Here is an 18,275-nt window from a genome sequence, read left to right as displayed (position 1 = left end):
ATCCTTACCAGCACTTGTTGTTTGTTGACGATAGCCATTCCGACAGGAGTGAGGTGGATTCTCATTGTGGTTCTTATTTGTGTTTCTCTGCTGTGCATATTTTCATATGTCTATTGGCCATCTGTATGTTCTCTTTGGAGAAATGTCTGTTCAGGTCTTCTGCCCATTTTTTAATTGGATTGCTTTGTTTTTGTTGTTACATTGTACATTTTAAAAAATATATTTTGAATACTAGCCTTTTATCAGAGTAGTTGTTTGCAAATATCTTCTCCCATTCGGTTGGTTGCCTTTTTGTTTTGTTGATGTCTTCTTTTACTATACAGAAGTTTTTAGTTTGATATAGTCCTATTCATTGACTTTTGCTTTTACTGCCTTTGCCTTTGGTGTCAAATTCACAAAATCCTCTCTAAACCCAAGGTCCAAAAGTTTAGTACCTATGTTTTCTTCTATGCAATTTATTGTTTCAGGTTTTATGTTTAGGTCTTTGATTCATTTTGAGTTAATTTTGGTATATAGTGACAGATAGCAGTCTAGTTTCATTCTTTTGCGTGTGTGGCTTTCCAATTTTCTCAGCACCATTTATTGAAGAGGCTTTCTTTTCTCCATTGTATGTGTTTGTCTCCTTTGTCAAAAATTATCTGCACATCTACGTGTGGGTTTATTTCTGGATTCTCAATTCTATTCCATTGGTCTGTGTGTCTGTTTTTCTGCCAATACCATGCTGTCTTGATTATTGTTGCTTTGTAGTATAAATTGAAGTCCCAATTTGTGATACTGCCAGCCTTGTTCTGTTTTCTTTGGGTTGCTTCGGCTATTTGAGGTCTTTTGTGATTCCATACAAATCTCATGATTTTTCTTCTATTTTTTAAAAAACTGCCATTTGGATTTTGATAGGGTTTGCATTAACTCTGTATATTGGTTTGGATAATACGGCCATTTTAACTATGCAGATTCTTTCAATCCATGAACATGGAATATCTTTTGATTTCTTTGTGACTTCTGCAGTTTATTTTAATAATGTCTTCTAGTTTTCAGTGTCTCGGTCATTTATATCCTTTGCTAAGTTTATTCCTAGGGATTTTATTCTTTTTGTTGCAATTGCAAAAGGAATTTTTTTCTCATTTCTTTTCCTGAAATTTCCTGAAATTGTTAGTATATAGGAACACAATGGATTTTTGTGCATTGTTTTTGTATCCTGCAACTTTACTGTATTTGTTTACTGTTTCTAATGGTATTTTTTTTTTTTTTGTTTTTGTTTTTTTTGTGTGTGGAGTCTTTAGTAATTTTTACATAAAGAATCAAGTCATCTGCAAAAAGTGACAATTTAACTTCTTTATTCCAAATTAGGATGCCTTTTGTTTCTCTTGCCTAATTGCTCTGGCGAGGACTTCCAGTACTATGTTGAATAACAGTGGTGATAGCGAGCATCCCTGTCTTGTTTCTGATCTTAGACGAAAAGCTTTCAGTTTTTCACCTATGATATTAGCTGAGGGTTTGTCATATATGGTATTCATTATGTTGAGGTGCTTTCCTTCTATACCCATTTTATTAAGTGTTTTAGTCATAAATGGATGTTGTATCTTGTCAGATGCTTTTTCTGCATCTATTGATATAATCATATGATTTTCATCCTTTATTTTTTTTTTAATGTGGTGTATCACATTGATTTGCATGCGTTGAACCATCCTTATGCCTCTGGAATGAACCCCACTTGATAATGATTCATAATCGTTTTAATGTATTCGATTTGTTAGTCTGTTGTTTAGGATTTTTGCATCTGTGTTCATCAGAGATACTGGTCTGTGGTTTTCTTTTTTTGTGTGTTATCCTTACCAGATTTTGGTATCAGGATGATGCTTACCTCATAAAATGAGTTAGAAAGTATTGCCTCTTCTTCAATTTTTTGGAAGAGTTTGAGTAGGAAAGGTGATTTACCTTTGAATGTTTGGTAGAATTCACTAGTGAAGCCATCTGGGCCTTGCTTTTGGGGAGGTTTTGGATGATTGTTTCAATTTCCTTACTGTTGATTGCTCTATTTAGATTTTCCAGTTCTTCAGGATTCAGTTTAGAAAGGCTATATATTTCTAAGAACTTGTCCATTTCTTCTAAGTTATTGAATTTGGTGGCATATAGTCCTTCATAGTATTCTTGTATGATTCTTTGTATTTTTGTGGTATTCATCATAACTTCTCTTTCATTTCTGTTTTTGTTTATTTGTGTCTTTTGTCTTTTTTCCTTAGTGTACCCACAGGTTTGTCAGTATTACTAACTTTTTCAAAGAACCAGCTCATTTTTGCATTCATTTTTTTCTATTGTCTTTTTGTTCTTCATTTAATTCTGCTCTAAATTGTATTCCCTTCCTTCTGCTGACTTTGGGTTTTATTTGCTTTTCTTTTTCTAGTTATTTTAAGATGTTTTTAGGTGTTTTATTGGGATTTTTTTCTTGTTTCTTGAGATACGCCTGTAATGATATAAATTTCCCTCTTATTACTGCTTTCACTGCATCCCAGTAATTTTGATAGTATTTTTGTTCTCATTTGTTTCTATGTATCTTTTGATCTCTTCTTTTATTTCTTCTTTAACCCAGTCATTCTTTAGCAGCATGTTATTTAATCTCTACGTATTTGTGGGTTTTTCTGCTTTCTTTTTGCAGTTGATCTCCAATTTCAAAGCACTGTGTTCGAGAATATGCTTGGTATGATTTCAGTCTTCTTAAGTTTGCTGAGGCGAGTTTTGTGTCCCAGCATTAATTCTATCCTTGAGGATGTTTCATGTACACTAGAAAAGAATGTACAGTCTGGTATAGGATGAAATGCTCTGTAAATGTTAGTTATGTCATTTGGTCTAATGTGTCATTTAAGGCTGACATTTCCTTATTGATTTTCTGTTAGTATGATCTATCCATAGCTGTCAATGGTGTATTTTGGTCCTGTACTATAATTGTGTTTTTGTCAGTTTCTCCCTTTAATTCTGTTAGTACTTGCTTCACATATTTTGGTGCTTCCTAAATGGGAGCATATACCAGGAGTGCCAAAAAAATGTATACACATGACTTGTATTCATCTTTTGTTATCAGTATATATTACTACAATTTTAATACAGTTTTTTTCTTTCTTAAAATGAGTATACATTTTTTTGCCACCCTCTGTATATAGATAAGTATTATGTCCTCCTGTTGTATAATCCCCTTTATCATTATGAAATGTCCATCTTTGTCTCTTGTTACTTTTTTTTATCCTGAAGTCTGTTTTGTCAGATATAAATATGACTACATCTACTTTTCTCTGAATACCATCAGCTTAGAGTATCTTTCTCCACGCTTTCACTTTGAGACTATATTTGTCCTTGTAGCTGAGACGTGTCTCTTGGAGGCAGCCTATGGTTGGGTTTTGTGTTTTGATCCAGTCTGCTACTCTGTGCCTTTTTATTGGTGAGTTGAGTTCATTTACATTTAGAGTGATTATTGATAATATGAGGATTTCCTATAGCTATTTTATCTTTTGTTTTCTGGTAGCTCAGTAAATCCATTGTTTCTTTGCCTTTGTGTTTCTGTCTGTTATTTTAGTTTGGTGGTATTCTATGATTTTTTTTTCCTTTTTTATTATGTTATGTGTCTCATTTCTGGATTTTTTTGGTTACCATTAAGTTTATGTAAAAGAAAATGTCACATATACAATAATCCTTTTTTCTTCAGCATGCATCTTAACTCCATTCCCCTTTGCAAATTCAGACCTTTGCTCCCTCCCCTTTTATGTTTTTGTTGTCACAGATTATTGTATTTATGCTGTGAGTTGATTTCTGAATTATAGTAGCAAATTGTATTTGTTTCTTTTTTATGTTTTTTTTTTTTAATCTCTTTTACCCTTTATGTTCTGTCTGTCTGTTAGTAGTCTTACAAATAGTTTTGTATCTTTTTGTTTCAGGTCAAATAGTCTCCTTCAGTATTTTCTGTAATGCAGGTCGTGTGTTAGAAAATTCCCTCAGCTTCTGAATATCTGGAAAGGTCTTTACTCCTCCGTCATACCTAAAGGATACCTTTGCAGGATATGTTATTCGTGGCTGGTATTATTCTTTCAACAGTTTGAATATTTGATTCCACTCCCTCCTGACTTGTAGGGTTTCTGCTGAAAAGTCTGATGATAACCTAATAGGCTTTCCTGTGTAGGTTATTGTCTTTTTTCCCTGGTGCCTTGAGAGTTCTTGCTTTATCATTAACTTGTGACAGCTTCAATAAAATATGCCTTGGAGAAAACCTGTTAGGATTGAGGTAATTAGGTGTTTTCTTTGCTTCTTGGATTTGAGGATCCAGTTCTTTCCAGTTTTGGGAAGTTCTTGTCGACTGTTTGTTTGAACAGACTCTCTGTGCTCTTCTCCCTTTCTTCTCCTTCTGGTGTACTCATTCTTATATTGCTCTTTCTGATAGAGTCAGGCAGGTCTTGCAGAGTTTTTGTATTTCTTTTAACTCTCAAGTCTTTCTTCTCTTCCATCTGTTTCATTTCCAGATTTGTATTTTGGATATCACTAATTCTTTTCTCCATCTGGTCAGTTCTATTTCCTAAGCTTGCTATTTTATTCTTCATCTCTTTTATTGAGTTCTTCAGCTCCAAAATTTTTATTAGATTCTCTTTAAAAATTTCAGTCTCTTTGGTAAAATATTTTATTCATTGATTTTATTTCTGAGTTCATTAAACTGCCTATCTGAGTTTTCTTGTATCTAATTGAGTTTTTTCAGAAAGATAATCTGGAATTCTTTTTCATTCATTCCCTGTTTCCCTGAGAAAAAGACCTAACTGGACTGTCAGCTCTAATGAGTCTCTTGGAGCAAAAATTAATATAAAATCTGCTATTATATTATATTTTACCCGGTATTATATTATATTACACCTGGTATTATGTTATGTTATGTTATGTTATATTAATTATATTATGTAAGACCTGATCTTGTATTATACTAAAATAAGAGTGAGTCTTATATTAATTTTTGCTCTAAAAGATGCATTAGATCTGACTGTTTGGTTAGGTCTTATTTTTGGGGAAACTCGGTGTATTTCCATGTCTTTAAATATATTTTCTGGAGATTTTTCATTTTCTTTCTGAGCTGCCTTTTTACTTGGGTTATTCATGACAATTAATGGATTATTTCGCTTGCTGGGCATCTATGGGAGTGGATTCTGCAGCAGATGGATACAAAGAGGTTTTTCCTTTGCTTTCCAGTAGGTGGTGCTGGAACATTTTATTTTCTCTCTCGCACTGGTAGGTTCTTTTTTCTTTTGAGCTGTACTGGCTTCCTGCAATGGGAGATTTCTTGGGAAGGTGGGTTTTCCCTCTGTTACCAGGTTGCCTCAGTGCCAGGACACCACCCTCGTGGGGAAAATGTGGTGGGTGATGGGGTTCTGAGCCTCTGAAATCACAGTGCTGCACCTGAAGCCAGATGCAGAGCTGTGTGCCTCTGCAGCCCTGGGTGCCACTGATAGCAGCAGAAGGTGTGGTGGAGGGTGGGTTGGGAGAAGCAGCTGGTGTGTTTGTGACTTTGTTCTCCTCTGAGTAATGGCGACTGCCAGACCACAGCTGCCTCGCCTATATAGCTCCTGTCTTGTCACTAGAATTAGCCACACTGCGCATCTGCCGCTCAGGAACTGTGTCTCCAGTTCTTGGTGCTATAGATATTCTGCTCTTTAATTTCACATTGCTATCATTTTTTTTTGTGTTTTTTTTCTGGGGCCTACAGTTAATCCTGGGAGGCCATGTGGCTTTGTTTTCTGCCTGGCAGAGAGAGACCACAGTTGTCGCACTTCTGTATCCGGTCTTTGCCCCCATGTCTCTGCCTTGGTCTCTGGGTTGAACCGTATTATATGCTGAGCTCTCAGGCAGAATTGCTGGGGCCCAGAAAGTGCACTTGCAGTTTCAGTTCTCCCTTTTTCTCTCCCAGGACTGCAGTGAGATCTGGGCTCTTTCCCACGGTCTCTGTTTCTGCACTTCTCCCCTCTCTCTGCCTCTGTTCTTCCTGATGCACTCACCTTCAGATGTTTCCCTGTATGGGTCTCTCAGACATATTTATGTGTTGTGTAGGGAAGCCTTTGTTGAATTGTAGCTGTTCAGTATGTTGTAACTTCAAGAGGAGATATCAAGGAGCACCCCTCAGGCTGCCATGATTTTGACCTGTGTCTTTTTTTTTAAATGTTCTTAACTTTATTGAAGTTATTTTCTTTAAGTATCCACTATTCATTTTTCTTTTTTTTTTAAAGTTTATTGGGGTGACAGTTGTTAGTGAAATTACATAGATTTCAGGTGTACAATTCTGCATTACATCGTCTATAAATCCCAGTGTGTGTTCACCACCCAGAGTCAGTTCTCCTTCCATCACCATATATTTGATCCCCCTTACCCTCATCTCCCACCCCCCCACCCCCCTTACCCTCTGGTAACCACTAAATTATTGTCTGTGTCTATGAGTTTTTCTTTTTCATTTGTTTGTCTTGTTCTTTTGTTGTTTTTGGTTTATATGCCACATATCAGTGAAATCATACAATTCTCTGCTTTTTCTGTCTGACCTACTTCGCTTAGCATCATACTCTCAAGATCCATCCAGGTAGTCACAAATGTTCCTATATCATCTTTTGACCTGTGTCTTTGATTTTTAAAAAAATATTCCTTTACGTGATGTCATGGTCCATTAGCAGAGCCATTAGGATTAATTAATGACTTGAGGGGCATTGGCAGTTGAATTCTGTATAACTTACTCTGTTTATAGTAAGGCACATGGACACAGGATCCTTGAACCCAGTTCTGTGGAGTAAGTTGAAGGCACCAGAACCTCAGGTTTACGTACTGGTAGGGTCTGTGTAAAGTGGGGCTGCCTCAGGGCATCTTATAAGTCCTACCCCTTCACGTTACATTGCAGTGCTGTGCTTCAAGCCAGTCAACCTTGGAGGTAGGAAGGGTGGTACATTATAAAAAGAGTGAACTTTGTAGTTGCTTAGAACTCGTTTCAAATCCTGTTTTTTTCACTTAATAGCTGTCTGATTATAGATATCATCTGACTGACTGTTCATTTACTCATGCAATGGATATTTACTGAATGTAGGCCCTGTTTTAGGGGTTGGGAATATATCCAGGAACAAAACAGACAAATATCTCTGCCTTTGAATGACTTGCATTCTGTTGGAAGAGCTTTATTTCTAGTGATGTTATCTATACTCTCTGAACTTCAGTGTTCTCATCTATAAAATCAGGCTATAACATCACCTACTTCATATGAATGCTATAGAAATAGAATGGCAACAGTACCTGGCACATAGAAATTTTCAGTGCATTTTATTTTCCTTTGTTCTACTTTCCCTACAACACTTCTTTGCAACACTTACTATATAATGCTCTGGAAACTTACTCAGTGTCTGGTACATAACAAGCAGCAAATGAATTCAGGTAAACTGAATTGAGTGCCGTCGTCTAGGTGATTTTCTAAGGATATTGCAACTACTTTCATTGGAAGGTGCTGGCACTCTCAGTAGTGGGTTCCACTTTCCTCCATCCGTGAAGATCATATGGGATCTTTAATAGGGTGAGAGAAGGGGTTTTTTGAAATTTTGTCACGTGCTTTTACCTATGAAATCCCTTCTGAGTTTTAAACAGTGAAGGCTTCACCTCTCCTATAACATTCTTCTGTATCCCCTTCCTGAATGAAGGTCAAGACCATGTGATCTTTTCACCTGGTCTGATATGCGTGTGATTTACTAGTGCCCGTGTTGCTTTCAATGACTTATTTTCTTAACATTATAGATATTATACATACTGAACTTTATGAGAAAAATGGACGAAGACACAGAGTCTAGTAAAAAAAGGCATGTTGTAGAATTGGCTGTCATCAAAGGGGCCTGGCTTGGCCCTGGAATCCATCAGGGTACAGGATCACAGACGGCTGGAGAAATGCATTCAACAAAACTGCTTGGAGAGTGATGATATAATATGGAGTAATGGAATTGACATTTTGTGCTAAGTAATGTTTTGAAATTAGGTGCCACGTTACCAGTGTGTTTCTAAATTGACAGTCATTGGGCAGCATTCCATATTTCTCTAGTTTATGTCTTAACTGAGCTGGCTGGGAACACATCAAGAGTTACAGCTTCAAATTGTTATAATATGCTGCTTGCCACATTGTGGTTATGATAGAAGTACTTTCATTACTTTTCAAGGCTTATGACTTTTAAATTACCTCTTTGAGTTGACATTTCTCTTAGGTGTAATCTACCCTAAGATTAAATTTGGTTAACCCCTTCATAGTTCGGAATTTAAACTAGTTAAAAATATGCACTTTTTTATATTCAAGATAATACAGGCCTTGTTAATTTTAACTTCAAGAAATCTTCAGAGGTTTTGTATGGACTTTAGCAATAAATTTAGAAAACAGTTTTTTAAATAATATACAGTATTTTCATGGATAAAAATATGGCACTTTTGAGATATTCCAAAAAGGATCTAATTTAGTCCAGTGCTTGGAGTTCAGAAGTCATTTTTTCTACTATGGATCTTGTAAGGATAGCTCAATGGTTGGGCTGGATGAGAATCTGTTGTCAGTGGATAAATGTAGAGGGTATCCTGCGTCTAAACACCTGTGAGAGACTGTTCTGCTCCCCTTTTTCAGGCAACCATCCTGTGCACTGGGTCTGTAGACAGTGGTTCTCAAAACTGGCAGAGTTAAAGAAATCACCTGGGTAGCTTTAAAAAATTTACGTTTTCAGACTACAGCCACAGAGAATCTGAGTTGGTAGATAAAGGAGATAAAGACCTTGGCTATGGGACTCCTCTTTCTAGCTTCTCTCCTGTCCTTAACACACTCGCTGACCACAACACACCAGTCCACCCAAGATGCGCCCCATATGGAGCAACACTTGAGATAGTAGCAGAACCACTGGATAGGTTAGAAGAAGAAAGAGGGCACACAGAGGCTACTGCCACAGCTGGAGGTGAAGTAGAGACGTTTTAAGAATACCCATTGCTGCACAGGTGACAGAAAGCATCTCTATGCCCTCCTGTTATATTCCACAGACTATCAAGCCTGTTTCTACCATAAAATACTCCTTTTTCCCCCATGCCAATCACGTGACTGTGTATGTATCTGGTGGTGAAGGGGGTAGTGGTGGTGGTAATGAGTGTATGTGTTCATGGATTTGCTCTCTCTTTTCCTTTTTTATTAGGTTGGTGAAGAAGTAATTGTGGTTTAAAAGATTAAAAATAATTGCAAAAACCACAATTACTTTTGCACCAACATAATAGTTTAGTATAGCCAGTTAAATAGAAAGGGAGAGAAACACGTAGACAGAGAGAGATGGACCCTTCTGGCAAAGTTTAAGACAGAAAAGAGACATTTAGGAGTAAACAAAGAGAAGAACACGTCTTGAAAAAGATATGTGAAGCAGTTCCTGATGGATGGAGAGTAACAGTATTTTTCCCCATTAGATCTGAATGTACCCAGATTGCTTAGTACATTTGTATCTCTGTTTCCCTAGTGAATAGTTTTATTTATAAAGACTGATGGCATCATCATTGAAGATGATCAATCATTCGAATGTCTTTCTTTCTAGGGAAACTCTGTTATTCATTTTAAATTAAACCAAGGAAGTCCTGAATAATTATCATTTAAACAACAAATATTTATTGAAGAGACTAGTAGCTGCATTGAATTTATAGCCTGATGGGGATACAGATAAACATGACACTGCAAAGTGGCAAGTGCTATGATGGGGATGTGCTGAAGAAAGCTGGTAGCAGAGGAGAGTAATTTACCCCATGGGGAGGGAGGGAAGGCTTCACAAGGAAGTGAGACCACACGTTGCATTCTGATGGATAAAAAGGCACAAGCCAAAAGTGGCCAAGAAATTGAATGTGCCAAGGCATGGGGATAAGAAAGCATAACCCCATGTCTGAAGAACTGAGAATGGTCCTAAATGGCTAGACTAAAGCTGGCAAGAGACAAGGCTGGAGAGTTAAGTGGGGGCCAGGTCATGAGCAATAGTCTGCATCAGAAAATGGGGTTTGAAAGTTACATTGGGTGGCCCATTTTATATACAGATTTTTATATTTAGCCTTCTTTATCTTCTTTTTATCACAGATACCACAATAGCATAAGAGTTGCTGCCATTCTGTTTGTCACAAATAAATAGGAACTTTCACAAGTAGGTATCTGTGTTGAAAAGGGTTAACACAAAAGTCTTCTATCCATAGTAAGTCTTGTTTGCAAGGTTGGTCTTTAGCCTGGCTTCTGGGAACCTGGCTGATAAACAGTTTCCTACCCTAATATAAAACTTTCCCTAACAGAGAAGGATGGCTCAGTGTGTCTAGACTATACAAACAATATGGTTTATGCTGAAAACCTACTTTCCTTTTTTGACTCTGGAATTTTGATACATGCTAGGGAGAGGGTGCCTATGTGACCAGCCCCTAATGACAATGTCTAGGGATTCCTAGGCAGATGCATGTTCCTGCATTTTCATAGCTGGGGAAAGAGTGTGTTCTGTGTGACCTGTCATGAGAAGCAGAAAACATAGGAAAGCTGCACATGGATTCCTCCAGACCCCACCTGCCATTTCCCCTTATCATCCCCTGTGTTTGTATGTATGTATGTATATATACATATATATGTGTATATGTATATATACATATATATTCTTACTACATCACTGTGACAAATCTTAGTTGTGAGTACAGTCATATACTAAGTGCCATGAGACCTTCCAACAAATCTTCTAATGCAGAGGAGGTCTTGACAATCCCCAAAACACATGCTATGAACATTTACCTATAAATATTTATTGAATGAGTAAAAAAAAATTGACCTATCATGAGGTGGAAGTATTAGTGTCCTTATTTTGTATTTGTATAATCATTTTTTAACCAAAATTTGTCTAACTCAGTTTGACTTCCACCATTTTTCTCAAATTCTCAAACTTCGGTCTGAATTTCTTTTGACAGTTACCTTCAAATGGCAGAGATGTGTGTACTTTGAGTCAAAAGAAAGAGCTACCGACTCTAAGGGCAATTTCAAATTAGGAGCTTCAGAAAGCATTTTAATAATGGCACATGTCCTCAGAATGTTTATAGTGTCCCAAGATGATTCTTTTTATCTTTTAACACTTGCTGTGTTGTGCAGCTCCTGGTATACTAAAGTCAACTCCGTTGTAGTGTTACACCCTAATGCAGACAGTCTATCTTCTCACATTACAAATTCATTAGCATCTTTCGAAGAATAGCCATGGACTAGATACTTTGTTATAATTCATATTGGGAAATTTTACTCAAGACTTAGTTTCAAATAATTTATTTTTAAACAATTTGAAGAAATTCTTGACTTTTTAATGAACTTCAGGTCCTACCTGAAGGAACTTATAACCAATCAGGAAATAGTTGGATTTTTTTACAGGCTTCATCTTCATTTTTGTAAATTCCTTGGAGCTCTGTTCTTTCTAACAGAGTAACTGGCAGTGGTGTAACCCCTTTGAGCAGTCCCGCTTGGACAAGTTTTATATTTCCTTTCCATCATCTTTGTCTCCCTCTGGACTGAAGTAGGGTTGGAAAAATGACAGGTTTACTACCCATGCTTTCTATTTGGCCTTGTAGCCCTTAATAGTATCCTTTTCTGGAACCCAGCTGATAAAGAGTGCTACGTATTAAGCATGGCTGAGCTTGTTTCTAGATCTTTATTTCTTGTCTAATTGGACAGAATTTACAGTTCATAAATGGACTTTAATACAGAAGACTGCTAGATATAGCATATGTATGTATAAATATATACACCATATATAGTATATGTATATATATACTATATACATATATTTTATATATACATATATAGTATATATGTGTGTGTATATATATATTATATACTATATATAGTATAGTAACACAGAGATTTCCCAACAACTGTAGTTCTACAAGGGTAGTTTTATTCATAGGCTATTTGCACTGTTTCTCCTCCTGTTTTATGGCCTTCCCATGCCTTATTTGTCTCTTTTCTCCTCTTTCACTTATCATATCATTAGACTCCTTCCTTCAACTGGCCATAAACACTTATTTTGATATTTATTTCACTTAAAGAATGAACTTTCATGTTTCTTGGTCAGAATTTTCAAAGCAAATGAGATTTGTTTATTGTATTTCTCTGTTTGCAATAATTTCATGGAAATTTTTCATTCATGTGGGCCTAGGTTCTTTTTGTTAGGTTTGCACAGGGGGATGTTTTGTTTATTTGACCTAACTTTGTCCTTCTGGGTCAACAGCTTTAATGGAAAGTCTATTTTCTATTGCTGATGTAAGTCTCCTTAGAATCAGTTAGTTGCCAACAAAAGTTCAGTTCTAATTAGAGTGCAGGTTATTCAGGTGGGCCCTTGTATTTAGAGGCCTGCTTAATGAAGTATGTGAGCTCTGAAAGATTTGCTGATGTTTGTTGGGTCATTTGGTTCAGAAGAAAAGTTCCTGAAGCTGCTGGTAGTAACCATCACCACCTGGTAGTCTGGTTATTTTCTTCTCAAAGACGTGCTCTTATTGCATCCTCTACATTGTGGCCTTTGCTGTTTTCTATTCTAGTTTTCCAGAGAGGTGGTCATTCAGAGCCTACACATCTGTTCTGTATTTTGACCCTTGGATGAGAATATTCATTCAGGCCAAAAGAGTTAAAACAAAACACCTTTGTCACTGCCTCTACAAACCCAGGTAACTCATCTTCCTTCGTTTATCTTCATAGAGTTTTTATTTATAAAACCGACATGTTCTCCTCCCTCAAATTGTCAAAGTGATTTGGTAGTAAGATTTTTACAATTTGATAGTAAGATTTATTTTACTGTTGTAGATAAATTTCAAACTGCATTCTGGAACTCTTGCTATAGAGTAATCATGTATAACAAGCATTTGGCTTTAATAGCAAAACACTACAATGAATTCTGTAAGTCAGAATTTGTTTTTTTTTTATGTTAGTGAATCTTAAGTGCTTTGCTTGTGATAGGTTCCATTAAAGAAATCATAGTTCAATTATATTTTTTGTTTACTCAATATATTTAAGCTATCAAATCATGTACTTTGTGTATATATATTTCATGTATAGAGTGAACATATTTATAAATACACATTTGATTCATTTATATTCACTTATATTTATAAAAGACAAATATCTTTATATTTTAGCATAAACTTTTTTATTACCACAATAAATCTAGTTAACATCACCATACATGGCTACGAAATTTTTTTCTTGTGATAAGAACTTTTGAGATCTACTCTCTTAGGAACTTTCAAATATGCAGTTTCACTATAGTTACCATGCTGTGCAACACATCCCCATGACTTAGTTATTTTAAAGTTGGAAGTTTGTACCAGCATAAACTTTTTTTTTTTCTTTTTACAAACTTTTTTTTTTAAGCTGACATTTTCATATTATAAAAATTATCTTAAAAAAATTATCTTGACCAACTATACATACAATCAGAATAGTTATTCTTTGTATGTGGAGTTTCTGGGTAGTCATTCATTTATTCATCAATCATTTATCAAAGTCTTTGGTATGTTTGCGCTTGAGGTTTTCTTAGGTACAAAGCATAAAAAAGATAAAATTAATTCTAGTTTTGAGAAGCTTAATATCTTCTCAGAGAAGAAACATTTAATGCTTGTACACTATATGTATGCCTGTGTACATGCATTATTTTGTCTGATTTTTGCAGTGACCCTTAGAGTTATGTTTTATCATAACCATTTTAGAGATAAGGAAACGTCACAACTGGACAAAAGGTCAAATTTTCTGGCTCCAAATTCTTCACCAATTCACATTCCATACTACACTAACTGTTTATAATAGACCTACGTTTGTTATATTGTCTTATTTTCATGAACAAAATGGTTGCTCTCCTAGGGACTTGGAATCACTCATATGAATATTAATATTAAAAATTATTGCTGTCTTAATTGTATGCCCTGACCACACACCAATGGAATCCTTAAAAGCTTTTGATTTCTGATTATGCTACAAATCATATTTTGAAAAATGAAGTATATCAAGCCTGAAACTTTCTCTATAAATGTGCCTGTTTGTTCCCTAATTCATAGCAGTGATACTTCCTTTTCATCAGTCTCATTGTTCTGGGAAGTATCAAGGGTCTTGGGAATCAATCGATAGTGCTGATCTTTTCAAATTAAATTATTTCTCTCTTAGTGTGTTTGGGTGAAAAATGGTTCAAGCCAATAGAAAATGTGGGTTTGTCTTATTTTCTGAGGGAATTATAGTAAATTGAATTTCATCTACCTAATTACTTATCTCAAGTGAAGTCTGTTTCCCATTCTAGTATATCTTTTATTTACCTTTCAAAGTGATATTCTTACATACATAATACCAGGAAGTAGAGATAATGTAAATATTTATTTTGTTCCATAAAAGATGTTTAAAGAGGCTTGGACCTTTGACAGGGTTTATATGGGGTTCTGATAAATTTCTAAATCTGATACCTGGTATTGATGGTGTGGACAGATTAAATTTTTTACGGCTTTATCTCTTTAGCTTGCAAGACACTTTTGAGGGATTTGATTGCTCACATAGCTTCCTTCATTTGCAATATTTACTTGTGCATAATTTTCATCACAGGTTCTCTGATGGTAAAAGTTTTGTGTGGGAAATGTATAGAGTTCCCCCCATCTTATCTCACCAGTAGTGGGATAACCCTTACTTTATTTCTTTCCTAAGAGGCAATGTAGCTCTAATGGCTGCATCAGAACAAATTAAGAGCTGGGAATGACCGTATTTGACAAAAGTAGAGGCATTTAAAAGGTATTAAAATGATTAAATACTCTCTCCATTGGCCACCAGGCTCCAACAAACGTCTAGAAATGAACCCTGTAGTGTTATCTTTAAGAACATATGACTATACTTCACGATCAGTTATTTTTCCATATTTTTGTAGCAAACAAAAAAGAAGACTAGATTTTAATCATGTTGCTGGACTCACAGTTGCTTTAGCTACTTTACTCCAATGTCTCTAACAAGTTCAGAAGAGGACTAGAGAGGAATTTTTGGTGCTATTTCATTACTTTCCTTCCTTGATCATATTCTGTTCAGTATTTTTGTCAGTAAATTGGATAAAAGAACAATCATGTTTATAATGATAGTTGACCTTGAACTTGGAGGAATGTTTTATATCAGGCATAACAGAAACAAGTCAAAGAGTTGAAGTCTAAAAGATAAACGTAATATAGATAGTGTACAGACCTGAATTTAGATTAAAAATTCTATTGTGTAAGTATAAACTTGGCAATGACTTACATAAAAAACGAATCATCGGTGTCATTTTTAATTTTAATTTTTCAATTACAATTGACATTGAATATTATACTAATTTCAGTTGTATAGCATAGTGGTTAGACATTTATATAATTTAAGAAGTGATCCTCCAATTAGTCTGTTCCCACCTGGCACTGTACACAGTTATTACAACCGTATTGACTATTTTCCCTAGAAGCATAGATGTAATAATTGACCACAAGCTTAGCATAAGCTGATAGTGTGACAGGGTTGCTAAAAATGTTTATGGAAATTAGTGAGCAGAATAAGATGGTGATAGTATTAATAAGCCATATCCTGTATACCATGTCTGGTGGGCTGTATTCAGATGGGGATGTTTTAAGAGGAACATGGACTTACCAACTTATAGGAAATTAACTATCAGAACTGGTAGAGGGTCATGGATGGGATTGAGCATCATTCCATGGAAGAGAGAAGACTTAGGGACAGAGGGAAAATGGGATGGTTGGCATTCTAGAGGGAAGAACTTGCATGGCTGGATAGAAGTAGAAGATAGAGCAAACTCATGGGAGTGGTAGGCTGTTTTTGCAAAGATAAGACACACAGATTACCTTTTTCCATTGGTGTCTACTTAATATAAGGATATTCAGAGAAGTCAAGTAGCAGAAATCCATCATAGCTGCTTCACTGTCACATTTGACTCAGTGTTTCCATGAATGGAATGTTCTGGAGAACTGAAGTAACAGCCCAGTGTTGCTCAGGATACACCTGGGCTCTACTGAGCTGTCTTTACTAGGTGTACCTAGCGCTTCTCCCTCTCAGAGTGGATTTTCTACCATCAAATTCAAAACTTTCAGATTGGAAAGAATTTGGAGACAAGACACACATCAAAGGGGTTTGATTGCTCACATAGCTTCCTTTGGTTGAATACCAGTCCATCTCTTGTCCAGTTCCCAGATTTAATGTCCAAAGTACAAAATCTAGGGTACCCAGGATGGCACATTTAGTTTCTCTGGACATATATGGTCTGAGGTAGCAACTCAGAGAGGATTATGATTGTGGCATGAGAGTAATGAAGTTCACTCTCTTCAGCAGTGGGAGGCCCTCCCATCCATGGCAAGGACAAATTTGCCCTTGGAAGAGTCTAGATTGTTGAAGGCATTATTATTTCTGGAGGAATTTCAGCTAGGTGATTTCCAAAGTCTCTTTTCCACTTAAAGATTTTATAAGTCTGTAATTCTTAGAGTCTTAAACATTGTTTACCTATGCAATACAGACTAGTTAATATCTGGCTATGTTACTTGATCTTAGGCAACAGATATTACTGATTTTCTTTGGCTTTGAATTCTTTAACTTTAATAGAGAAATAGCTCTCAAATTTATACAGACATTAAATTTCTGCACAATAGGACACAAAATGGTGATTTTCTAAAGCTCTTGAAGGGAGACAGAACCAAAGTGTATGTTTGATGATCGTAATTCTTTGTTAACACTGCTTTGCCATACACCCATAGCACTGAAAGGAGTCCAATGATATGGAATTGGAATCATCCTGCTTTCATTGGAGCAGCACGGTCCTTTTTAAGTTATTCTTGGACACTAAATTTATGATCTGTTGAATACGCCGCTACACTATGCTTCTGGGACTGTCTTTTCATTTCTAAGGGATTCCCCCTAGCTAGATAGACTAATAATGCTTTATAAGTATCTCTTTTATAAACTGTACAATTTACATATCTCTTCGTGAATTTATATAATCTTAAAATAGTTAGTCTTTCAATATAGGGTAGTAGTTGAAAGCAAAATTTGGATCAGCCAAACCTGAGTCTATGTTTTAATTTTGTCATTTAATAGTGTGGACCTTCGGCAATTACTTAAGCTTGAAACCTCTCCACTGTGTGTTGGGAATTCCTCTTCCCCTTAGGGTTATTGTGAGGGTCAAAATAAAAATGTTTTATTTTAGAAACAGCCTCATAGATACAGAAAACAAACTGATGGTGGCTAGATGGAAGGGGGTTTAAGAGGCTGGGTGAAAAAGGTGAAGGAATTAAGAAGTACAATTGGTAGTTACAAAATAGTCATGGGGATGTAAAGTACAGCATAGGGAATATAGTCAATGATATAGTAAGAGCTATGTATAGTGCCAGGTGGGTACTAGACTTCTCAGCGAGATCACTTTGTAAGTTATATAAATGTCTACCCACTATGCTGTACACCTGAAACTAATATAAAATAATACTGAATGTCAACTATAATTGAAAAATAACAAAATATGTTTTATTTTAAATATAAAAAGTTAAAGCATGTTCCTGATATGATTTTAAATAAACAGTAGCTGTTCCTATACAAATGAATAATAGCAAGTTGATGGAATGACCAGCCTGTGTGACGGAATCTTATGGGCAGTTGGGATTCAGCCTGCCTTCACAAAGCTTGCATTCTAGTGGAGGAAAGACAATAAGTTAAAAAAAAAAGATAATAAAATAGTGAGTAATTCTAAGTGCTATAAAAAACAAGTAGGGCAGGAAATAGAGACTTATGGCAGTGTGTGTGTGTGTGTGTGTGTGTGTGTGTGTGTGTGTGTATGTATGTGGGTGTGTTTGGAGGCGGGAGGGAGGGGTGTTGGATGACTATTTTAGATAGGCCGTCAAGGAAGGAAGTTACTTCTAAGCAAATAACTTGAGCAGAAAACAATAAATGCTGAGAGAGTGAATATATTATCTATCCTTGCGTACCAAATTTAGTATGCTTAATAAAAGTAACCATTTATCACCTCTCAGTTTCTGCAGGTCAGAAATTTGAGAGTGGTTTTGTTGGGTAGTTTTGTCGTGGTATCTCTCATAAAGTTGCTGAGAGATTTTGTCTGGGCTTGCTGATGGTTTGGTTGGAACTAGAGGACACAATTCCAAGATGGCTGGCTCACATGGCTGGCAGGTTGGTTCCTCTTTACAAGGGCCACTGCACAGGGCTCCCTGAGTGTTTTCATGGCACAGTGATGGCT

The 18,275-nt window shown here is 35.9% G+C and overlaps 1 protein-coding gene across 1 annotated transcript in view; it reads left to right on the top strand.

Annotated features, from left to right (window-relative positions):
• The window catches only part of MORC1 (MORC family CW-type zinc finger 1), a gene marked incomplete at its 3' end in the record, with an annotated part of 160,187 nt that overhangs the window by 41,459 nt on the left and 100,453 nt on the right, over window positions 1–18,275 (top strand). Inside the window, exon 9 of the mRNA XM_081077229.1 lies at window positions 12,580–12,705. Coding sequence (XP_080933355.1) covers window positions 12,580–12,705 — 126 coding nt within the window. The remainder of the gene's footprint in view (window positions 1–12,579; window positions 12,706–18,275) is intronic.

This window comes from Rhinolophus hipposideros (assembly GCF_964194185.1).
Source record: "Rhinolophus hipposideros genome assembly, chromosome: 2".
Classification (NCBI taxonomy): Eukaryota; Metazoa; Chordata; class Mammalia; order Chiroptera; family Rhinolophidae; genus Rhinolophus; species Rhinolophus hipposideros.
Note: the sequence above shows the minus strand (reverse complement) of the source record. Positions and strands in the feature narration are given on the sequence as shown.